Source organism: Podarcis gaigeae (assembly GCF_964106915.1).
Source record: "Podarcis gaigeae genome assembly, chromosome: 7".
NCBI classification, from domain to species: domain Eukaryota; kingdom Metazoa; phylum Chordata; class Lepidosauria; order Squamata; family Lacertidae; genus Podarcis; species Podarcis gaigeae.
In genome coordinates, this window is record NC_139683.1 from 32770238 (window position 1) to 32795672 (window position 25435).

At 43.0% G+C, this 25435-nt stretch overlaps 1 protein-coding gene and 1 long non-coding RNA gene across 2 annotated transcripts; one reads left to right on the top strand and one right to left on the bottom strand.

The window, feature by feature from the left end:
* Positions 1 to 1191: 1191 nt before the first annotated feature.
* RDH10 (retinol dehydrogenase 10) lies at positions 1192 to 24724 on the bottom strand. The gene is made up of 6 exons (XM_083747990.1): positions 23584 to 24724; positions 21280 to 21512; positions 6429 to 6527; positions 5024 to 5169; positions 4429 to 4560; positions 1192 to 2482 (listed from the first exon to the last, which is right to left on the bottom strand). Exons 1-6 carry the CDS (start codon positions 23873 to 23875, stop codon positions 2359 to 2361), a joined length of 1026 nt encoding a protein of 341 aa, XP_083604116.1. The 5' UTR covers positions 23876 to 24724; the 3' UTR covers positions 1192 to 2358.
* LOC310848743 lies at positions 18737 to 23612 on the top strand. The gene is made up of 3 exons (XR_014566572.1): positions 18737 to 19251; positions 23069 to 23245; positions 23480 to 23612. It is a non-coding gene; the product is annotated as an uncharacterized lncRNA (long non-coding RNA).
* Positions 24725 to 25435: the final 711 nt, after the last annotated feature.

Consider the following 25435-nt stretch of genomic DNA (forward strand, 5'->3'; position numbering starts at 1 on the left):
AAGCAGAATGATCATGCATGGCAAGAGAGCTGTTATTCCTTGGTAGACCAGCACACAAACCCCATCATTGCTATTGCTATCATTGGTGGCAGGGAGAGCAATGAAAGGGGGGGGGGAGTCTTATGTGTCTTTCAGAGCTCAATTCACCTGTTGACTATATAGCCTTGGAAAAGGAGAAATTGCAGTGAATGTGGCTCTGGTAAGCAAACACTGGGCAGTCAGTGAGGTACTCTCCACCTGCCACAAAGCCAGCTTGTCCTAGCTACCTCCATATGACCTGCCTGGAATTAGGAACCCATTCCATCACTTGCATTACAGAGACAGTGCCTTGGATGACACCCCGACCCTTAATCGTAGCCACTTTTATTCAACCTGGTAGCCTCTAGATATTTTGGACTTTAATTCTGATCATCTCTGAACATTAGGCATGCTGGCTGGGGCAGATGTGACCTGAAGGGCACCAAGCTGGGGGAGGCTGCTAAGGAACTGCTGCTGTTGCTGTCACAAAGGGATCAGGTAGGACCGAGTCCTGGTGTCATCCACATTGCTTTGAAAATGCCCTCAACAGATTTTCCTGGGTGTTTGAGCTTGATAGTTCGTCCAATTTCATCACCTCTATCATTTTTATTTCAATCACATACCATATCTTTTGGAGCACTTGCTACGAGCAGGAGAAAGACTTCAGCAGCATTCAGTCGCTTTGCACTGGCAATTTCCCCTTTCCAACTGGGATTGAACGTTCAACAGGCATAGTCTCCTTACAAGTTTCCGTACTTAGCAGAAACCTTAAAGTGTCCACCCTGAGGACTTGCAGATGACAAGCAGTGGTCCACAGTTCATTGAGCGTATGACCTTGAAATATGTAACATGATCACACAAATGCCTTCTGTTTAACCCACCCCCCAGATGCTACCAAGAATCTACAAAGCTTCCGTGTCAAATAACTCTCCGAAATTGACTTCCTCCCACAGCCCCCAATATCTCCTTCCAAACATTCTCTCTCTCCCCTAACAGTCTGGTTCCTAGTTAGATGCTGTTGTGAGGAATATAGTTCCTGTGTACTGCAACTAGTAATTTCTAGCTCTGAGCACAACAGCAGCCAGCCATGTCACTCTTTGCTAGTGGTTTCCTAGGCTCTCTCCAACCCAACCCAGAACCTTGTCACCATTTAAAACACATACAAAGAGTTGCTTAAAGAACAAAGTGGCTCACTTTAATAACCACAAAAGTTGGTCACTATTTAACATGACATTCTAAAAAAAAAAGTCACCACAGGATTCATTTTATAGTAAATTTACAAGCGGATGGTATACATTTAGATATAGAGGTAGAAGTTCACCATTACAATATTCCACTAATACAGATGCTCAGATTCAAGGCACAAAATTGTGTTTTTTTACAAACAAAAAACCCAACTGCTTCTACAACGTGAACACTTTTTAAAAATGTTCGTGAAGAGACATTTACACACCCTTTCCATCCTTAAAACAGTCAAGTTGCATCCAGCATTAACCATATCTTTGCAAATTAGCTGGCATAAGAATGAAGACTTATTTTTTATCCACCTTGCTTGATTGCTTTTGAACTTTAGACAAGAGCTTGGGTAAAGTAATATTTACATATGAGAGCAATGAGGGGGGCAGAAAGGGTTTTGCCATGATATTTGGCCATAATTTAGATATGCCATTGCCACCTCAAAACACAAATTAGCTTTAAGAAGCTACCAACTTTAAAAAGATTTGGGGTGGGGAAAAGAGGGGAGTCTCTCTCAGTAATGGAATGAAAAAGTCCTGCATTACTTCATTCCAAAAACTTCATAAAATGCACATTTTCCAGTTGAGTTAGGAAAGATTTAGTGTTCAATGGATGTAGGTGTTACACAGCAGAATTTCACTGAAATTTATCTGTTCTACGTAGCCTGGGTGAACCCGTGAAACACTGCCCCACTATTTCACCACATTTGTTTTAAAATGTTTGCCCACAGAAAATACAAGAAAATATAATAGGTGCTGAAACAATTGCATCTTCTGGTTGAATGACCATCTTAGGAGCAATCTTACACAGTTTGTTTACAAAAGTGTAGAATGTTAATGTACATTTAGTGAAGTTTCAAAAGGGACAAGGGTGACCACTACATTTTATAAATTCACTTTGCCCATCACAGTTTCCAAGAATTCTATTACTTTATTTACAGTATGTAAAAACATTGATTTTCTGTTCACTATACAGGTATAGAATCCAAGAGAATACCACAGTAAAATGTTAACTATTGCATCTGCTAACTGCAAGTGCACTTCACAATTCAGTCATTTAGTTTTGAACATAATTCAGCTACAAACACCAGTCCTTTGTAAAACGTTAAATTCCATTTTTTGCTTCATTGTTATTTGTGGCCTGTTTTCGTTGAGCAATGAAAGGGTACATGCACTTGTCTGCTCCCAAAAACCGGTACATACACACAACTGCTTCAAAAGGCAGGATGCTGAGAGGGGGAAGAAAATAAGAAATGTTATAAAACACTTTAGATGACAATTGGTGAAGAATTGCTATTATTTATTAAATATGTATACCGCCCTTCATCTGTAGATCTCAGGGTGGCTCACAACATAAAAATACAATATAAAAAAACAAAAATAAGTATCAATATTTACATATGATGCTTTTATTTATTTAGACATAGATAAATGCCAGAAAGCTAAAAATACTGTCTGCAGTTACTGACCTCTCATTGAAAGTAAGAAAAACAGACAAAAGACGATGTGCTATTTTCAGCTTAGTCCCTTTTGAAATAATCTTTTGTATGAGTAAACAAAGCCTTGACGCAATAACAATCATTGATTACTTTAAATATATGACTGTGTATGACAAATGTTTAAAATGTCAGATAGCTATTAGAAGTTTATATTCAGATATTGCTCGCCCCAAATTTATGAGCATTGATAAAGAGCGTCAGTTTTAAAAGAGAAATAGACAATGGGAGACCTAGAACACTTCACAGAAATTTCAGGGTAGCCCTCTCCCCCATCAGAAATTGGAGTGCCACACTGATGTTTAACTGAAGGAAGATTTTGACATTGGACTAGTTTTTGCTATATACTTGCTGGGGCACTATGTAGAAACCTTTCAGAGATGAGATGAATCAATACTAACACTTCCAGTTGTGTTTTGCATGCCTTTGTTTTGTTTGCATGCCTTTGTTGATGCCAGTTTTCAGTTTTAAAAACCCCAGAAATTTGAATTCAACTGAAAAGCAAGAACTTCTTCAGATCCAGGATATTTGGCAATGGAATTATTTGTCAAAGTTGCCTACTGAAGAAATGGGCATAGCTGCTGCTGCCTCCATTAGCTTCACTGTGCAAGCAGGAGCTTGTGCCAATTAAGTTGAATTTGTGTGTATCATCAGAAGGCAAACAGAGGGGGTAGGAGTTCTCCAGAACTGAAGCTACAATGAAAGAGCAGATAACGTAGTGCTGATTAGCTCCCCCGCTTATGATCCAAATTAAGGAGGCCAGGATGCCTCCACTACCCCCATTCCCACCTGTGGATTCCACAATATGGAGACTTAGCAGCTGGACGGAAGGGGGGTTTGTTTGGGAAGGAATCCTTTATTAAATATGAGTGCCAGGTGGGCCTAGCGTGGTGTAGTTTTTCTGCACTTCTGCAAACTATAACATTTCAAACACCACAAGGTCCAAGCGTTAGTTAAGTGCCTTAACATGTGATCCACATAGGCTGTTCTGGAGGATGTGCGTGCATTCTTAATATGCCAATATAAGATTAAAATAATTGGGGTGAGGAGAAATCTCTCTCTCCCCCTACCACAGCCCATGAACTTTTTACCTTTTCTAGTGCTGTGCCATGAAGAGAGAGAGAATTCTGACATAAAGGGCACCAAAGGCACCTTTCTAGACAAATCCTCAGGAATGGTTTGTTTTATTAATTCAGAGAAAGATTACTGTATTTGTGATCCAAAACTATTTCACTTTCAATGTAGTTATCAAAAACACTGTTTTCCTCTTGCCACACAGCTTGACTTGTATGCATTATTCAATCAAACATTTTAAGTATATTATTGTACACTTGAGAAGTTTTTCCACCAACACAAGTTCCTGCAGAACTCTTCTAGCTGTCCATTTATGACAGGCATAGGCAAATTCGGCCCTCCAGATGTTTTGAGACTACAGTTCCCATCATCCCTGACCACTGGGTCAGGTTAGCTAGGGATGATGGGAGTTGTAGTCCCAAAACATCTGGAGGGCTGAGTTTGCCTATGCCTGATTTATGCTATCAGACTCTCTGACAAGAAGTCTTCCAGCGATGAGACTAGTAAGAGGAAGTCCAAGATGCACAGCACTCCAATATACTGGATACCCATTGGTCTGTTAAAAGTTATACATTAACTGCTACCCAAGATTCCAAGATAGTCACCTTTTCATGAAGGTGACCATATACATCAGGCGAGGTGTGCAAATCATAGGTTGGTCTGTAAGTATAGCTCTCATTGCTTGTTTTACACAGTAATCTGGCTTCAGTGGTGGAAGGAAAGGCTCAATTTCTTTTCTGAAAAAGAAAAACGAAAGCCTCATTTTAGAAATATATACACACAGAGAGAAGATTCAGCCAGAATTAAAGCCACTTTTTACTTCAAAGGGAATGGTTTAAATATAAGCTTAAATCCCATTGATTTTAATATGAGAGTCAATGGTTTAATTTGGGTCAGATTATGCCATTTGAAGCATTTCTAAATTAAAGTCTGATCTAGTTTAAACAAGTCTGTATATTTACCAGATATAAGAGGCGTTTATGACACATCAAAAAGTGAAAGCTAAAATGCAGCTTGGCTTCAAATAATATTTGTGTTTCCCCGTTACATGAACAAAGTTATAGAGATCACATGTTTTGGGTCCAGTGCAATAAAAGATCTACATTGCAAAACATAAATGTGATTTTTGTGGCATTTGATATAGCTATTATCTTTTTCACAGTTACTGGAGATGAGAAAAAACAAGCTAGTTTTGCTTACCTAATTCTGCAGCCTCTGAACATTCCTGTGTCTACAAGGTAAGGACAGACCAATGTTGTTTTAATGCCATCTTTTTCAGCTGCCTTCAGTTCATGGCTCAAAGATTCGTGAAAACCCACTGCTCCAAATTTACTGGCACAATAATCCTAGATTGGTAATGGAAGAAACAAGTGTGTAAATATAGCAAAAATAAAGTGAACAGATTTGAAAGCACCGTTCATGTTCCTATTGAATCATTATGTCACTTAGAATCATAGAATCATAGAGTTGGAATAGACCACAAGGGCCATCAAGTCCAAGCCCCTGCCAAGCAGGAAACACCATCAGAGCACTCCTGACTTAATCAAAGTCTTCTAAGCAGTGATAGAACTAACTGAAATAATTTCTTCTCATCTGTATTATTTGCCAGCCAGGGATATGAAGTCTAAACCGCTTCTCCTTTAGCATTTCTATACCCTTTTCTGGCTGGCTGGCTTGCTTGCTTGCTTGCTTGCTTGCTTGTTCACTAAGAAGTTCTGCTCTTTACAACCTGTTGCAGCACAATGGCTAAATTAGACAACCAGTGTTGATTAATGGAATTATTGTTGGGAGTGTGAAAGAGAAAAAAACACCCACAGTTGTTCACAATTCTGCCTTCTTAAATCAGAACTAAAGACCACCATTGATATTTAAGTACATATGTAGAGGAGTGACCAGTAAACACTTTGTGTTCATCAAGTCACCAGCACTTATGATGACAAGACAGCATGGGGCAGAGTGCTCCAGAAGTACTTAGTGTGAGGATAGGAAAGAGAGCAGACAGGAGGTACCTTATTCCATTTCGATCACACAACTATCATTTTGAAATCTGTCATGTCACTGGTGCCATATTTTAATTCTGAAGTGTCTGAAGCAGGAATGCTGCCTTGCAACATCTAGACTAGGGATGGGGAACGTGTGGCCCACCAACTGGTGTTGGAGTCTGGCTCCCATCATCACTGACCATTGGCCATGCTGGCTGGAACGGATGGAAGCTGGAGCCCAACACCATCTGGATGGCCACAGGTTCTCCAACCCTGATCTAACCTTCACTATATCTACAATGGTAATTTTTGGTACATGTAATATAGTGCTGTATGGCGTGTGGGGATGACGACTATTAAATACCATACTGCTGATATTTCAACAAGTGTTGCTCATTCTTATTCTCTGCACTAACACTTTTGAGGAAGTCATTTCTAGAAAGTAAAAAACCAAAACTGATGGTTACTCAACTGAATTCAAGTTGAACCTTGAATTTTCAACAGACGTTAGAGCTGTGAGCTTCCCAGAGGTCTGAGTTAATTTGTACGCCAGCAGGTTCAACAACAACATGAAGCATTTAGACATGCAAGATCAATTTTAAAGTACAGTAATCTTGACAAACCTCCACTCCAGCGGTACTAAACAGGCCAAGGGAACTTGCAACAGTCACAATATGTCCATGATTCAATTCCAGCATTTTGGGAAGGAATGCTTTAGTGGTCTACAATGCAAGAGCACACGAGTTTGTTACGTAAGTGCCTACCATTCATTGGCCTAATTCTGCATCAGCCAAAATACAAGACTGCAGGCAATTGAGTGAATGGTCCCCTGAGATAATTCTTACAGAGAAAATGTAGCACCCTAAGTTTGATTACAATTATGCCCAGAGTTCCCATTAGGCCAGATATACTTACCTTTCTCCCAAAGTCAAGTGGTCAGACTAACTTGTCTAAGAGACAGCAAGTTTGCAAAAGTAGTCATAACACATAAGGTTGTCTCTCTGTCCATCCCATTTTAGCCTCAAACATCCCCATGAGACTGGCACAAGGTCACCCCAGAAAGCTTCATGGGTGAGTGGAGATTTTAATCTGTTTTTTCTCCTAGTTTCCCTCCCCTACTCTTTAATTTTTACACTGCACAATTCTGGCAAAAAGCTCCTATTATAAGGGAGGAATGTGTGTTTAAAAATATGTATCTTGTTGTACTTAGAAATCTGCAACACTATATTGACACTGCTCAGACTAATGTATGGCTGACTTGTTTTTCACATTGTAACAGGCATGCAAAGAGGCCAACACAACAGCAGATGAAGTCTCCACAAAGCTCCATGTATAATCTCATCTCATGACACCTGCATATTCCTCCATGGACTTTGCTGAGATTCCACCTGCAGAAATATATTTGAAAGATTAAGCCATCTATAATTACTTTACAGCAGTTGCTTTGCAGCTGCCATGCAGTTGCAGGAAGTGACTCTGTGCTAGAATCGCATTTCTGCCAAATTGACTGCATCTGTAAGCCAGAAACAGGGCTCATTTTTAAATTGCTACACCACTAGTTCTGTACTATTAAGGAAGCCCCCCCCCATCCAAACCAATACTAGCGGCTTTTAAAGTTAAGTGGCTTCCTAATCTAAACAAACACAATTATTTTGAAATACTGAAAGCTAAAAAGGTAGGCAATTTTCTTGAACTTAAACCACTCGCTGCATTTGTTCACTAGGTAACTGACAGCCTAAACAATTTCAGCTAGAAAAAGACTGCTGCTGACTCAATCTAATTCCATTCTTATGGCATCTCTGCTTTTTCCAATCAGAGACATCAAAACAGTTTTGCTCTAAGAATGTTCACATGTTCTTGGTGAGGCATTTCTGTTCGCAGGTGTTAAATGACTAACTCAAACCTCTGAACACCACACAAACATGTGTTTTCAATGGGCAGCTAGTGGATGACAGAAGATTAACAGGTTCTCCCATTCTCAGTTTCTTGCCTCGGTTCTTAATGAAGGATTTGCTACACTACAGAACTAACCTGGTTTGCTTGAGCCCCCCGCCCCCGGTCATCATCCTTTCAAGGAGTTCAAAAGATGAGCCTTGTAAGTTTTGTTGCATGGCACCAAGTGCTACCAAAAATCTGGGTCAAAAATTATGCTGGGAAGTCGTACTATGTAAGCATAATATAGTGCATGCTGTTTTTTCCCCAATAATGTACATTTTAAACATGTAGTTATGAGGAAGAGAAATCATTAGGAACTGCACTGCTATTCCTGTGTTGTTCCTCTCCCTGCTTGTTGGAGAAGCTGCCACCAAATAATTTCACCATCTACCACACTTGCAAGCAGGGCAAGTGATGGAAAATGACTGGAGGACCAAGGAAAGGGCTGATATTGTATCTTGTAGGACTAACAGTCTCCAGTGCTGAGCCTTTTACAGAAGAGAGCTTGCATGTTTTCAAACATATCTCTGCAGCTACAAATGCAGAAAACTTAATATAAACACTCAGTTCTCAGGGTGTGCCAACTGTTGGACTCCACCAAGTCCCACACACAGTTCTGTGTGCCCAGACCCATGATCAACCATCATGTTTTGAGCTTCTTCCTCCACCAAGTCCCACACACAGTTCTGTGTGCCCAGACCCATGATCAACCATCATGTTTTGAGCTTCTTCCTCCACCAAGTCCCACACACAGTTCTGTGTGCCCAGACCCATGATCAACCATCATGTTTTGAGCTTCTTCCTCCTCTTGAAGCATCTGCAAACATCTTCGGTATCAATGAAGACTGGACTATGGCTTCATTTATTGCCATGTGAGGGAACAGTTTATTCTAGGACATCATGGTCTTTGGTACAACACAATTCTGCAGATGTGGCAGTTTTAAACAAACATAATTGTTCAGGAGTAGGAAGTAAAAAACTATCTTGAGCAGAAGGGAAATGTGAGAGCAAAAGTTGGCATGATGGATAGGGGTTGTTGGGGCTAAGTAAGTTGTACTTACTTTCAAGTCTCCTGTTTCCCACTCTATATCTCATGCTTTCCTTTGCTTCATTAGGGGGGGAAAGAGATACTATTCATGGGAGAAAGTTTGTTGTAATATAATGACATGGTGTCATTGTTCCCAATTCAAAATTTAAATCAGTTAATCTCCATTGGTTGCCTAGCTTCATTTTGGTTCTCAGATTGCTATCATAAGGCTCTTTTGGCTTCATTTACTGAAGAAACCTCTCTCACACAGAAGGGTGAGAACCAGACTTGTTCTCCCCTCCTTAGAAAATAATGAGTTCCAGTAGAAGCTCTCCCTTGACGAAGGGAACAAGAAGTGATATTTGCCAGTTCCTTGCTCCCTTGCTGCACTATTCCAGAGGGTCCTCCAACAGTCCAGAGCAGATTTTGGGGATGTACAGAGTGCTGCAGCAGGGAAGAGAAATCTTGAAAAATCATCCCTCTCGTAGGAACATCCTGTGACTCAAGTTCTGCACTCGTGAAGTCTGGATCCAATTCCCATACCACAAACCCACTCAGAACTACCTCGATTAAAGTTGCTCTCTGTACGGTACTTTTAGTACACTGAAAATAAAAACAAAAGTTCATTTTATGAAGCTTTGCTAGAAATGGCTTCACATGTAGCCCTCTTCCTCCAGCTCCTTGAACCATAACACCATGGAGTAATGCAATACATCTGAACTGAATTTCATCTGAATTCTTTCCAGGATCTTCATTATCTCCACAACAAAAGTTCTGCACCCAATGCTCTGCAGAGTTATACAAAATCTGGCACAAACATTTTGTCCCCGATAGAAGCCAATAACCATAGAATCGCAGGATTCCATTTTTCCTGTACTATACAGTTCAGCTTGAATAATCCCTTGGGATGAGGTAGAAACTCCCTCCACTTAGAAAACTAGCAGGGAGAGGGCTAATCCTGGAACCTCCTCTGACACACTAGTATTCTACATGCAAAGAAACTTTGCCTTCTAGGGCCTGAATTGCTTCTCCACCCTCCTCAAACAGCAGACTCCATAATGCAGTCCACTCCTCAATCATGTAACTTGTTTCTGATTCATGTTGATTAGAAGAGAAAGGCAGTTGCTATATGGGGCACAACCAATTTAGATATATTCTAGTGGGAATGTGTGAATTAGTCAGAAGTCATAAATTACCCTTTAGAAAGTTTCCTATCCTGATTACAAGAGGTGATTCTGCAACCACTTTTTACCATTTTTAAGATTAACGTTATGGACACGATCATAACAAGAACAATGAAACCAAGTTGTCTATAATCCTATGGTTATGAGGATATAACAAAGGAAGTTCATCTGCCACAGCAGCCAATCAATCAATCAATCAATCAATCAATCAGTAAACACAAGTTCAAACTTTAATTTGTGTATAAAAACCATTGGCTTTTTGGATAAAAGTTTATGAAGCTGAATTATTTGCTTGTTATTTTATAGTCTTGGGAAGATACCATACAATATTTTAAAATAGCTGGCAAAGTTTTACAGCTCAAAAATACCAAGAAATATGAATTACAAAAGCTTGTTAACTACTTTAAAAGCACCCAGACAAGAGTACAATGCAAGAATGGAACAGCAAATGTTTGAACAGTGCTAAAATGTGTGTAGCACTAGAATTGTGTTGCAGACTAACCCCCCCAACCCATCAGGTTAGATGCTAAAAAGTAGTGCCCTATAGCAGCACTGGAATCTACTTAATGGAGCAGTTGGGAGGGACAATGAAAATTTCATATCCTCTTGGCTCTGTCCTGTTAACCAGCTTCTTTGCACCATCATGAAAGAACTGGTTTAACTGGTTAGACAGCCATACAAGGAATTACCTCAATTTCACATGGCAGCTACTCTTACTCTCAGATAGGCAGAATTCAAAATGACTTACCAAACTGTTCCCCACTGAGACAACTTGAATACAGTTGCTTAAAAATGTGCTGAAAATGTCTTTAATCTGTATAGAGCTCTGTAGGATCTAGGATACTTGTCCTCCGCTGGAAGAAAGCAAGCTATGCACATTTGATAATATGAATAGGGACAGAGTTGCTGAGTACACCAAAGTCCTACCTTAAGAGCTAATAAAGGTTTAGTATTCAGCAGATAGTGCTACCCACTTTCAAAAATCTTCTCTGACCATGAGGCCTAGACGTGCATGCAAAGAGATGCCAAAGGGAACACACACCTGCCTCTGCTTCCTTTTTGATGTTGTCTTCCCCATGTCAGAATTTAAGAGCGTAATCTTATTTGGGCAGGGTCCTGCCCTCATTCTTTGTAAACTGCCATGATAAATAACAATAGTCAATTATCCAATATTGGACATATTTAAAGCAGACCCATTGAAATCAATGGGTGCAAGTCAGCCCACTGTTTTCATTGGGTCTGCTCCAAGCATGACTTTAATCACCCAGTAACTGCTAAGAGCTGTTTGAAATACCAAGCCTTCAAAGATTACAACATTAGTGTAAACTACTGCTGTGTATATTAGGAGCACATTCGGTTTTGAACCAAGAGCTAAAAGTGCTTTCCCACTGATATCCTCCTACTTGTGAAAGTCTAACCTTTTTCAGTCCATAGGTTGTATTCATTGTGGGCCAACCCACCAAGGGTCATATCCCAGCGGTAGAAGTGGCAAAATTGAAGTGGGTGTGGCCATCTTTCTCTCTCTTAGGAAAATTTGCCCCTCCCCATTGTCATGGTGGTGGTGGAAACAATTTTCCTTCATATCACCCTCTCTGTTTGAATGGGAAAAGGGGGAAAATCTTGCCATTCTGCATCCCCAACAAGGCACTGGGCTGAGCAACACCCGGTTCCATGGGACATGAAGACTGTATCCTGTCCCTGCAAATCAGAATAGCAGGGGAGAGTGATCAGCATCCTCACTGTGGTGCTGGGCAGAGGTGCTCAGCCCAGCGCTATGATGAAGATTGTTCCGTTCCTGCTGGTGCTCTTCAAAGCTGCAAAGTTGGGTTGGGGGATCAGTGGGCCATTAGGGAAGGCTTAGCAGGTCAGATCAGGCCCACAGGCCTCCATTTCACTACCCACTATTTAAAGGGTAATGAAATACAACACCACAATTAGTAAATAGCCCAAAATAATAAAACATAATATCCTGCATTTGCATAATATCCTACCAAGGGAAGGCTTCTGCAGAATGTGCTGTAAATAAAGTAATAAATGCATAGGTTAACAGCAACTGTCAGTCTACATTCACCAATAAGGTATTTATGGAACCATGAGGTGGGGCAGAGAGGAGAGGGGGGAAAGGAACACACGTCTTGTTAATGAGACCACAGAAGTTGGGACGGTATCTCCAGAGTTTCTAGGGAGTAGGCTAAGAAGTGGGTTACGTCCTAAGTTTATCCCTGTAGGAATGGGTTGTTCAAATATTGGCTTAAGGAGTCAACAAATCAGGTTTTGATTGTCACAACCATTTGTCTGCCACAGAAATGTTAAACCCTAGCCAAAGAACTAGGCTGAGGCTAGAATAGGAAGACTGCAGCACTGCCCAATACATTCTTTCAGCCCAGCCAGATGCTGCCACTTCCATAGCATGCGCCAATGGTTTTCAAAACTTTCCATCTCCAGCAGTGCCAGATTTACGTATAAGCTAAACAAGCTATAGCTTAGGGCCCCACTCTCTTAAGGGGCCCCAAAAAATTTAAAGGGGGAAAAAACCTGGATGTACATTTCTAAAATATAAGATAAAAAACAAATAAAATAAAACCTACATACAGCAACATACAGCTTCCTATGATATAAGTAATGGGCCCCACCTGCTATATAAAGGGCCCCATTACCTTCAGTAGCTTAGGGCTTCATCAAACCTAAATCCGGCCCTGATCTCCAGGGAACCCTTTTCACATAGATGTGCTTGCCATAAACATCCTGTGCTTTGCACAGGACTCCAAGGAGTATTCTGTTCAGGTGCAACTCTGTTGGCCAGGCTGTTGGAATTCACTCTTGTCCAATGTAAGCCAAAGGTGAGGCCTGGAACACATAGTCTTCTACCCCAGGCAAAGGGAAACTCGGCCCTCCAGCTGTTTTAAGACTACAGTTCCCATCATCCCTGACCACTGGTCCTGTTAGCTAGGGATGATGGGAGTTGTAGTCCCAAAACATCTGGAGAGCCGAGTTTGCCTATGCCTGTTCTACACTGAAGCACTGGAAGAGGAGAATGGCAGGGAGAGGCAAGATATCCGGGGAAGGTACCGATTACTCAGTGGTCCCCCTGTTAAGGTTCTGAGAAATGCTAGGATTACCTGAAAATGCTATTATCTAGGTCTATGCTATTATTTGGGTCAAGGACTTAGGGACAGATGGATAAGTCTTGAACACTGGCAAACTTCATGATGCAGGCTTAGAACTTGCCTATGTACACAATCCAGTGTTAAGATTTCGGGCCTCTGAATAAAATAAAATCACTTACATTTAACGTCAGTGGCAAGCTCCAAATTGTTTAGCCATTGCTTTACTACTATTTCGTCTATTCAAGACAGACGCACACAGCCTACCCTAATTCAGGATTATCAGGAAGCAAAAGCAGTTGGCACACACTTTAATAAAAAAGAACAGCAAAGAAAGAAAAACCTGTAAAGGTTAGTTTATTTTTAGGTACAGAATCTAAACAGCCAAGCCCCATTACAGGAGTCACCTTTTGTTTTGCACAGCTCATTATACGTTGGAAGTTTCTTAGCACCACAAGCTTAAATCCCACTTACTAATGCATTCCACTGCTACTTGCGAGAATTTCTCACTTCATTTGATTAGCCCCAGAGCCACGTTTCCATTTGGTTATGAAATAAATGAATAATGTAAATATCTATACTGTTCCCCCCCCCCCACCAACTCATGTGTCATTATTCTTCGTCACTCACTTGCACATAAACATGTTTTCTTAAGTGTGCTAGATATAATGGGACCATTTAATCCATTTAACTGCACTACTCTGTAGCTGCAGTGACCACAATCTCCTCTCCAAGAACCCATTCATCCATTTATGCTAAGCCATGGTTTAAAGTTTAGTTTTATGTGCAAACGAGGTCACAGTATGTACTTCTCTCTCAAATAAGAGACAAAGCTTATGAGTCGGGCGGGGGGCTGTTTGCCTAGACCCTTCTGACCCCTGGATCTAGCAAGTGTTAAAATATAAGCCAGGCTAGCTTCCTGCATTGAGGTGATAGCCTGGGTGATGAGCCACTATGGGAAACAAAGGAAGGGAGCAATACTCAATATTTACAGCATACACGTTATCAGTGTTAGATTCTGACTAGCCCAAAGGGTCTGAGCAAGTTCCTTTTTGCATAGGTAGAAACCCATTTTTAAACAGATAAGAAATTTGAATGCAAAAAATGCCTCTTCTTAAGAAGAAACTTTTCCTTATAGTACCAAGCTGGAAATGCTGCTGCTGCTGCTGCATTTAAAAAAATGGGTTTCTATTGGGGTAGAGCAGGAGACTCTTAATCTCAGGGCTGTGGATTCGTGCCCCATGTTGGGCAAAAGATTCCTGCATCACAGTTGGTTAGGCTAGATGAGCCTTGTGGTTCCTTCCAATGCTACTATGATTCTATGAAAAGTGTGAACCTGCTCAAGCTCTTGTTGCAGGGTGGGGCCCTCAGTCCCTGAGGCTAAATGTGGCCCTCCAGTCCTCTCTTACCTGGCCCTCAGAACTCTCCCCAGACCACACCTCCTTACTCTCCCTGCTTCACAGCCCCAAGTGTTTTTGGCTGCTGGAATGCGTCCCTGAACTCTGATAATTTACCATATTTTTCGCTCTATAAGACGCACCAGACCACAAGACGCACCTAGTTTTTGGAGGAGGAAAACAAGAAAACAAATATTCTGAATCTCAGAAGCCAGAACAGCAAGAGGGATCGCTGTGCAGCGAAAGCAGCAATCCCTCTTGCTGTTCTGGCTTCTGGGATAGCTGTGCAGCCTGCATTCGCTCCATAAGACGCACACACATTCCCCCTTACTTTTTAGGAGGGAAAAAGTGAGTCTTATAGAGCAAAAAATACGGTATCTTGCTTGAATGTTAGGTGAACTGAAAGCAGTGTTGCCGAAGACAAGGATATATCTTTATCTATCTATAAACATAGGCTCCTTCACTTGCAGTGGGAAATGGTATTGTCAAGCAAGAGCTCCATCATGGAATATTGCCAATTGGGCAGCTCTGCCTATTGAGGGATACTTTTGATCTAATCCGGTATTTAAAAGGTGCATTACTTTCACCCTGCCCAGTTAAACAAACTTGAGTGTTGCAATAGCTTCATCTCTATGTTGCAAGAGCACACCACTTAAAATCCTAGAACAAGAAATGTTTGTTGTTGGTTGTGGCTGTGCTCAACCTTTTTACTTTCCTATAATACCTGCAAATCTGCCCCCTTTCGGCCCAATCTTTGAGTGCTGCATGGAAGATGGTATGTAATCATCCATGAATGAATCCCAAGAGACAATTTGGCAAGCTGTTATTAACAATTAAATGGATAAACACTGCTCCTTTTTAAAGGAAACATAGTATGTAAGCACAGAAGAAACAGTTCTGGCCTGAAGGGATTGTCTAGAACCTACGGACAGACAAGAGTAGAGTGCCAAGGAAGTTAGGAAACAGAGTGTGTGGGTGTGTCATTCCCAGGGAACCAAGGTCTAGGAAAATGAACCTGAGCTGGTTAAACATTCATTCTAAGCCAGTAGAGTTTTGTGTGAGGCTTCTGTTTCAATGAAGAAGCCAACACTGCATTTCCCCCTTCAAGCAAGTCTCTTGTTCCTTTCCAGAAGGATAGTAATTTCAGAAACAGAAGGATGGAGGACCCAGAAACCTGGACAGGTTTAAAACGGTACATAGGCATGTGTAAATTATTTTGAATTACAGTTAGATGGAGGAATAAAGAGATACCCAGGTTTGGGGAGGGAGCCTCCTTTGCTTTGAAAAGTATTTGAAAAGTATTTAGCAACTTGTAGTAAGCAGAAGCCAAGACCTTCAGGCTACAGGGCGGGGCAGGCACAGGACAGAAGAAGCTAAACTCACCAACCTCTTCCTGTTCACAGGTAGAGATGTTATACATTTGAAGTTCTATTTCCACTCCTGTTCTTTGCATTCCAGCTAACCTATCACGGTTCTAGGATATTGGGCACCCATACCTAACTACCAAGAATTATCAAAATACTTCCAAGTGCAACTTATGCAAGAGTGTTTTTTCATGCCCCTTCTTTCCTATTTCAACTGGTGTATGCCAAGTCTTAGCCCTAACACAGTAATGGAAGCTAAGCCAAGGATCAAATAATACATTTGATAAGGGATGGGGGGGAGCAACATGCAAGTTATGTAGAAAACAAATAAGTAGATCTTTTGGTAAGCTTAAACTGTCCCAGGCTCATAGGTAAAGGTAAAGGGACCCCTGACCAATAGGTCCAGTCGTGGCCGACTCTGGGGTTGTGGCGCTCATCTCGCTTTATTGGCCAAGGGAGCCGGCGTACAGCTTCCGGGTCATGTGGCCAGCATGACTAAGCCACTTCTGGCGAACCAGAGGAGCGCACAGAAACGCCGTTTACCTTCCCACCGGAGCGGTACCTATTTATCTACTTGCACTTTGACGTGCTTTTGAACTGCTAGGTTGGCAGGAGCAGGGACCGAGCAACAGGAGCTCACCCCGTTGTGGGGATTCAAACCTCCAACCTTCTGATCGGCAAGTCCTAGACTCTGTGGTTTAACCCACAGCACCACCCGCGTCCCTGTCCCAGGCTCATACTATCTTAAATAAATGCAGTGTGTTAAGGGAGAGAAAGATAGTACACAGTAGGGTTGCCATAATTTGAAGAGGAAAAAGAGGACACATTTGCCGGTGCCTGGGGCGGGAAGGAGGGGGTGCAAGAGGGAAGATGCTGGCCTAGATAGCCTCATGGTTTGATCCTGCAGGATCTTTTTTATGGTTGTATGCAGAGGCGTAGGTGAGGGGAGGCACACCACGGGACCAGCAGCGTGCCTGAGCATGAGGACATTTAGGCAAATTCAAAAAATCCGCCAGGACAGAAATTTTACCTGTGGGGAAAAAAGGACATGTCCTGGAAAAAGAGGACATATGGCAACCCTAATACACAGGGAGAACCCAGGTTTAACAAGAATAATTTCCAAAGTAACTGTAGTTATCTTACTGAAGTTCACTGGTTAATGAAAGTGTCTAAAAGATATTGAGGGTGTACTCACAAGCAAGCTCCCTCTGCTAAAAAGCCGGTTGGTCTATATTTAGATTTTTGCACAGAAACTGCCCCCCCCCCCATTGTCAGCCTTTGCATTTAGTCAGTCAAACTGTTGTACTAAAATATTGTAAGGTATTTCTAAATACACAGAACAGTCCATAGTACCATTAAGCATGTTGTACTGCCTGGCATCACCTCAGTTCGCTCTGGAGGAGGCAAAAAGCCAATGTGCAGGCTCCAAATATGGTAGATATATACATGACATCTCAAAGCTATTTTTAGCGCTGCTTAAGTGTTTCCATAAAACAGATTAAAAAAAGCAGGAGTGTGCCACCGATTCTCACACTGCCTTCTCTCCTATGTGAATTGCTCCATCTCTCCTACACTCTGCTTCAGGTATAGAAGGGCTGGCCCAAGACATTTTGGCACCTGAGGCAAACCACAAAATGGTGCCCCTTGCCAGGGGAAAAGGGACTAGTGAAGATCTACATCAAGAACAAGGATGGGAGGAGACCAGCAGCAACTCCTATTTGCCAAGAGGCCACTGTAGATGCAGCATGCGGGCTGGAGGGCTGATGAGTTGGCCTCCAAGGAGTATACTGTAGATTTTGCTGCTACCATAGCAGCAGCAGCAGCAGCAGCAGGAGGGAATGCTTTCCTTGGATTTGCTGCCCTATGGCTCCTGCTGCCTGAGGCAGTTGCCTCAGCTTCCTTCATGGGTGGGCCAGCCCTAAGGCATGGTGTAGGCTGGTGTATACATATCAGTACTAACAACGACTAAGGATTTCTAGGATTGCCATCATAATCAGAGCTACAAATCTGCATGTCCTTGCATGAGGGAATCCAGGTGGCATTGGCCATGGTTAACAGTGATAAAGATTCAACACAGAACATAGAAAGGAGGAGGACCAAAAGTAAGAGGAAGGGAGCAGGCATGTCTACAACACCACTTCTGCTAGGCATGGTTTGTGGCCAAGGAATGTCATGTCTACTCTGCACCAATCCTGGAGACTATACTCCTGGGGACTGTACAAGCACCCTCATTTTCAATGGTTTTCATAGACCTAATGCAGGATTTCTATTGGGATGTCTGTCTTTTTGAGAAGATGCTGCAATTTGACATAGCCCATTGCTACACACAATAGATACAAAGTCTGTTGAATTGCCCACATATCAAATATGGCAGGTTCTACACCACCTGCCAACCTAGTTCAATGAAGGAAACTTTGCCACCTTTCTTGAGAAGTTGGCTAGCCAAAACAAGATCTGGACATGTTACAGGTTCCAAATAAGCCTGCAAATATATGGCTTGAACACGGCAACATTTTCTCTTTCAAATGGAGGAAATGAACTTAGCTAACACCTTAGGTACAAAGAGATACCTGGGCTGATCACAATATCGAGGGGGTAATTCAGCCTCTGTGCAAGACCCAGATTAGTACAACAGGCAATAACTTCAATAAGTGTTTACCCTGCTGATGATCTCCTGATCAACACACAACACAAAAACTATCATACCCCATACCCTTGGGCTTACACTGTCATAAGGAGGTAGGAAAGCATGCATAGGACTGTATCCTAGGAATTGAATGAAGTGGAACTTACTTTTCAGTAGTCATACCTAGGATTAGTCTGTAAGCAAGCTTAAATGCATACCAAGTGAGATTCAAACAGATCACTCATACTTTCCCATAGGCAGGTCAAGTCGATAATTATTATTATTATTATTATATTCTCAACAAAGCATCACAACACAGCCAGAGGGGGACATCATGTATGTAGCACTAAACCATGATTTAATGTTACTTGGAAGTACAACAAATAAGAAATCCTGCACCATCTCCTACCGTGCTGGCACCACTATAAGAGATATTGATAGAGAATTCTAGCAAAGATTATTCATACTGGTATATATAGAAGGTGAAGCAGTATTGTTGTTCAAAAGGCTTGATATGGTTGCACTGACAGTGTTTATTCTCTGGATCAACAACAATCCTGTTTGGAACCACATTCCCCAAGAAAAGCAGTGTTTGTTTCTTATCACTTGTGGAGGTGATTCAGATCTCTCTCTCTCTCTCTCTCTCTCTCTCTCTCTGTGTGTGTGTGTGTTTGACAGCTGTTCCCTCATTATGCCTCAAAGAGCTTTGCCTTTTCTTCATTATAGCAGAATCCAGAAATCTGAAGCAAGTGGACACTATTTAATTTCACCAAGGTCAACCAACTAGAAAAGCCAGTGTAAAATACCAAGTATGTACTGTATACTGAATTTGAAGCACCAATGTACCTACTAAAGGCTCTTCCCAATTTTTACTTATTCCATTTCTTTTGCTACTTAATTTGCAGAAATTAATGATTTAAACATTCTCTTCCTGTGTTTATATTGTTCTACATTTAGGAAACTAGCAAATGTATTCAGTTACCTAGGTCTGGGAAACAAAAGAATAGCTTGAGCATCCACCTCGGAGAATAATTTATTGATAAAAAGCATTCAGAGAAAAGGGTTGTGGGTTGCTACTTGAAACTATACAACACTGCATGACAAGGTATTGACTTGTTTAGCTGAAATAGGCCTGTCAAGTTCAAGCCACATGACAAGGGCTAGCTCCAGAGCAGTGCTTCAAAAGGAAAAAGAGCTTGAAATGTCTTAAGTATCAAAATGATTTTCAAAACATACCTAAGGCTGCAATCCTTAGGAGGTGCGAAACATTTTCTGGTTCCCCCCACTGAACAGAGAGTGGGACTTACTTTTTCAATAGACATGAACAGCACTGCATTATTAGGTTTCCATTGTTAAATTAGTATTTTTAAATGAATCCTTAGAATACACAATAATGTTGCATGTTATTGTTGAATTAGATGCCTGAAGCAAGAGCAGCTGGGTAGGCTAGGATCCGCCCATATTTTAATGACAATGATGTCATAAGTGACCACTTCCAAGAACTCTAAATTTTTACAGCTATGCCACAAGCATGCATTTACTCAGTTACCAAAGTTCCCTGTTTTTACAAGTATAAACTGGGTGTCTGCATTTCATTTCAGCAGAAAAAAATCCCTCAGGCTCATTCTAATTGTAAAACATTTAAACCAATATCTTCTGAATTGTTCAAGTACTATATGATGAAACTGGATCTTCCTTCAATTCATGCTTTACTCACTGAACAGTATGCAGCATGGTTCTAAAGGGTTTGCCTAACATAAGGGTCATGAACCAGTCTTCTACTCTCCTATCTTAAGATAGGCACAGCAAATATTTAGAACTCTCAGTAACATGGAGTTTGCACAGTATTTCAACAGTATAAATGCTGTAATTGACAATGGATATTATGCAAAATGGATATTTTGAAGGAAATTCAAGAAAATATTTCTGAATATAGCCTGGTATTTAGGCAAAGTCTTTAAAAAGTCGGTCTTTATAAACATTGGTCCAAGTCTTCCCAGGAAAACAGAGGAGAGAAAAATTTGCAATATTCTCTTCATAACAGTATTGTCCCACTCTTTAGGCTGCAATCCTGTATGCACTTACCTAAGAGTAAGTCTCATTGAATACAGTGAATTAATTCCAACCCAACATGCATACAAAAGAACTTCGGGTAGCAAAAGCAGCACTTGCTCAAACTCTATGTGGGTATCTTACACCATACTATTTAATGTGGTACCGTCCAGCTGCCATAGACTACAACTCCCATCTTCCACAACCTTTGACCATGCAGGCTGGGGCTGATGGGAGCTAAGAGTTCAACAACATCTGGAAGGCACCACGTTGACTACCAAAGACTTCTGTTTTACACTATTAGTGATGGTTCCACAGAAGATAGCCAGAAGAATCAAGGGAAAGCTGCATAGCTTAGTATGAAAAGTAATACAACCAAGACTTCTGCTGTTGGAAAAGTTTCTGCATGGGACTTTGAGCAGATGCTACCATTTGTAAGCGATAACATTGGGCTCAGTGGACCAACGACTCAATCAGTGTGGCAAAAAGGCCAGCAGATATCTCTATTATACCAGGGACTCTGACCCAAACAGTGTTAGCCACATTCAGGTCCCAATGAAATCAACAGGGTGAAAGTTTGTTGAGACTAACTTGCCCAATTGTTGTTTTTAGTTGAACACAATTTTCTCAGGATCTGGCTCAGTTAGTAAGATGGGCAAAGTAACAGAAGGCCCAAATTATGCAGTGCTGCCACACAAAAACAAATGCTGTCCTGAACAAATTGTGATTTCATTTTATAGGGAACAGACAGACTAGATATCAAATGTAGTAACATAAATACTTACCCAGAAGTGTGCGTGGCAGTTAACCATCATGGTCCTTTCAATAAGCTCATCGGGACATTCCAGGAGATGGTGTCCAGAAACCACACCAGCATTATTAACAAGGACTGAGACTTCACCAACTTCTTTGCGAACTCTCTCGGCAGTTGTGTATACGTTCTCTCTTTTGCTCACATCACAAGTATATGTGTGGACTTGCAAGTTGTAGTGAGGTACCACTTCTTCACCATGCCCAGCTACTTACAGGAAGCCAGACAAGCAAGGGGTAGGGGGAGAGAAAAGAAAGAAAGAAAACTATTGTCAGGTACCATGCAATGCTTAAATATCAGAAAATAAGTGGACAGCTTGATCCACAAACCACTTCAGATGGAGTTTTTAAATTTGAGGGTATGGGAACACACAGCTTGACTTGTATTAACTTAGAAATAAGTCTTACTGAGTTCAGTAGATTTAGGGCTTATTCTCAAATATGAACAAGACTGCAAACTTTCATTTTTTTGGTGTGTGTTTTTTTTAAAAAACCAACTATTCCATTTAATAGGTTTGTGCAAATGGTGCACATGAGCTAAATTAAGCATGATGATGATGGTGAAACAAACTGGTGAAGCCATTTGTGGCACTACAATTCTAAACAGTATACTCAAAAGTCAGTTCCACTGAGTTCAATGGGACTAACTCCCAGGTCACAGAGTCTAGGGGTAAAGTCAAACCATTGGAGAGTTGCAGCACAAATATGTCAGACCATTGCTTTCCATGTGTATCAGACTGCATCTCATACAACCCACAACCTGGATTTCTGTGCAATAGACAGCAAAGAGTATTCCCATTTCACCACCCACAAGATTTACTGTTTTGAGTTGGTTGACTATCCCAAATATGCCCAGACCTCCTTTGCTATCTCCACTTGGTGCTCTCCATTTAATGGCCATATTAAATTCCATTGGAATAAATTATTTCCTTCTCTTCTTCTGTTCCAGGAATAGGCAACAGTTGGGTAGAGCATAGCAACTCAGTGTTAGAACATATGTTTTGCATGCAGAAAGTCCCAAGTTGAATCTCTGGCATCTCCAAGTAGGATTGGGAATGCCCCCCCCCCCATCAGAAACCCTGGAGTCTCACTTTCAGGTAGTATAGACAAAACTGAGCTAGTTGGACAAAAGGCAGCTTCCAATATTATTAGTAAACATTTGGTTAATCCTCCCCTCTTCCGATTCTTGGTTGTGCATTTCAGATGAGGTGGCCAGACCTTTACACAGTTTTCTGAAAATGGTCAGTGAGGGCTCATTTGCTTTTATTCCTATTTTAGCACCTACACATTCAATTTAAAATTTGCAAACCGCTGCAGCCCAGCATAGCAAAGCAATAAAGGTTCCTCAATTTCAGTCTTGCCTAGAATTTCTGGAATCCAAGGTAACTGTTGTGCAGTATTTGGAGTACTCAGTGAAATGGACCAACATGACTCAGTTAAGTCCCATTAATTTCAGTGGGTCTACAGCAAGGAGAAGTTAATTGAATACCAGTCATTGCCTTTAGTGTGCCAATCTCTGTCTGTGTAGAAAATAAATAAATCACTGCATCCCTCCCAAAACTTCTTGGGTGGCAAGAATGGAGAATATTCCCCTAAGACCAAGTCGTTAAAAAACCCCACCCAACACTTTTTCACACAATAGGAGGACTTACGAATGTTTGCAACTCAGCCACCCTTGATAAAGAGGCAGGTAAAGTCACTCTGGAGAACACTACAAGCTGTACATGCCGTTGTCTCTTTCTCTTCCCGCCCAACCATGTACAGATCCGTGTGCCAGAAAAGCATCCTATCAAAGAACTCCACAATCTGCCTTATTGCCCCTCTTTCTGTTAAAGAGAAGACATCACTTACTCCCTGAAGACAGAATGATCCTGAAAGTGAATCTAGAACTTTGTCCAGGTATCGGCAGGAGGTCTCTGCACAAGAGCAACGATCCAGGAGGTAACAGTTTCAGCTACTAGTATTGCCGCTGCTCTTGAAATGTTTTCTCTTTCCTATACCCTCTCCTTTCCGAATCTTGCACTTTATTTTAAAGCACCCAAGGCTGCAATCCTACACGCTTACCTGGGAAAATACCTCACTGAACTTAATGGGGCTTACTCCCGAGTAGACCACGTGCGAGAGAGCGCTGTTTTTTAAGTATCGATAGAAAAAACCCTTGCTTTTCTTTCCTAGAAGGAAGTGGCGCTTGCTTCTCTTGTTTGCCTTTTAAGAACCCGGGGCTTCCCAAGCTCATCCCGGTCCCCACCTCAGCAGCACTCCTCCCGCCGGTCGGTTACCTTTCTGAGCAGCGACCACGGCTTCCTCGGCGATCTCCCGGTAGATGTGCCGCACCATGCCCGCCGTCTCCTCGTTGCTCTGCGTGTTGATGTCCCAGAGCACCAAGCGCGCCCGGCGGCGGGCAAACTCCAGAGCGAAAAGGCGGCCCAGCCCACTGCCAGCGCCGGTGATGAGGCACACCTGCCCCGCCACGCTCTTCTCCTTGGGGCGCATGAGCCACTTGGCGGCGGCCACCACGAACGCCCAGAGGACCTTGAAGGTAACCACGAAGAACTCCAGGACGATGTTCATGGTGGCGGCTCCCTTGGAGGGGGGTCGGGCAGCCGGGAGGAGCAGCGAGAGGAGGAGAAGCGGGCGACTGAGCAGCAGCAGCTCGCGGCGCCCTAAAAAGGCTACTTCGGAGTCCCCCCGCGCGGAGAAGCCGGGAGAGCGCGCGCGCCTCGACAATTCAGCGAGGGGCAGCGCGCCCGAGCATAGCCAGGAGCGCAGAAACTGCCCGCTCTCTGCCTCCTCGGACAGCGAAGGGAGCGCGCAAGCTGCTTCCGCGCTTAAGGCAGGAACTCTGCGCTTAGGCACCAGCCAAGCCTCCGAAGGGCACCTCAAGGGCCGCCTCCGGCTTCGCTCTTTCAGACGCCTTCGGTGACGGCGGCAGTGGCCACTATTTCTTGCTACGGGCACGCTAAAGGGAGGGCAAATCTCTCAGCGCCCTCCTACCCTGAGGGGACCACCGCGAGCGGCAAGTTAAAGCAGCGCACGGAACAAGTTTCCCTCGGAGGCTCCTGCTGCGCTTCCTCCGCGCTCTCAGAACACACACGCCCCGCAGGACTCACGCGAAGGGGCGTCCGGCTGCCACCTTCCCAGCTCGCGGAAAAGGCTGAGCGGTGAGGCGGCCGCGGCTGCTGCTGCTGCTGCTGCTACTACTACCCCTCTCACGCTCCTCGCGCCTTAGCCCTACCTGTCCCTTCCGCCTTGCGGCTGTGCCCAAGCTCAGCACCTCGCCCCTGAAAGTGAACATTTTCCCACCACTCGGCGCTCTATATAGCCCCGGCGAGAGGAAACCAGCCCCCCTCCGCCAACCCTCCCGCCCCCAAACCCACCATCATCCGCGCTTCCCAGCCCGGCCCCGCCTCCTCGTCGCCCACTTTGCATTCCTAGGCCTTCCCCCGTCTATTCCCGTCACGTTTCCGCCCAGCAGCGCCGCCCTCCTTTATTAACCAGAGAGCCCAGTCCGGCCACGACGGCGCAGTCAAGCGCGGCGGCGGCAGCTCGCACTGTGCACTGTTCCCCGCGCTGCTAGGCCCGCCCACCCCGGGCGAACTGCGCCTCTGCTGCCCCTTTTCTGTTTTCCTAAACAATCATGTTCATGAGTGCTACGGCCTTCAGGAAGCACAGGCTGCCGAGAGTCGCGCTCATGTGCACACTTTTTTTACTATATAAAAAGGAGAGAGTCCCATTTAAAGCGATGGCACCGTAAACGTGGAAAGGGGGCGGGCTGTGTATGCAGGACACAAGTGTTGGTACACTCTGCGAATTTTTTTCCCCTACTCAGAAGTAAGTCCCCGCTGAGTTCTTTGGTGTTTTCTCATAGGCAGACCACAGGGTTGCAGCTTCAAGCTTTTGTCAGCTCACCTTCATGTGAGCGGCTTCGCCCACAGTCCGTTACCCTCGGAGACAGAGCTTGTAACGCTAAACTGGGCAAGCCTAACTGAACCCGTTGATTTGAATGGACTTAGGCGCACCTAACAGCGTAGGATGGGGCTGCAGTCCGACGCAGCACGCTGACTTGTGGCGTGACAGTAATCCTATGTGTTCGTACTCCCAAGCATCTGGGTAGAAGCCTAAGCGTTGGGA

Coding starts and splice junctions, on each gene's coding strand:
- RDH10 (XM_083747990.1), bottom strand. CDS start 23,875: ATGAACATCGTCCTGGAGTTCTTCGTGGTTACCTTCAAGGTCCTCTGG. Junction 21,513..23,583: donor CGTGGTCGCTGCTCAGAAAG/GTAACCGACCGG, acceptor TCCTGTAAGTAG/CTGGGCATGGTGAAGAAGTG. Junction 4,561..5,023: donor TTCAGAGGCTGCAGAATTAG/GTAAGCAAAACT, acceptor TTTCTTTTTCAG/AAAAGAAATTGAGCCTTTCC.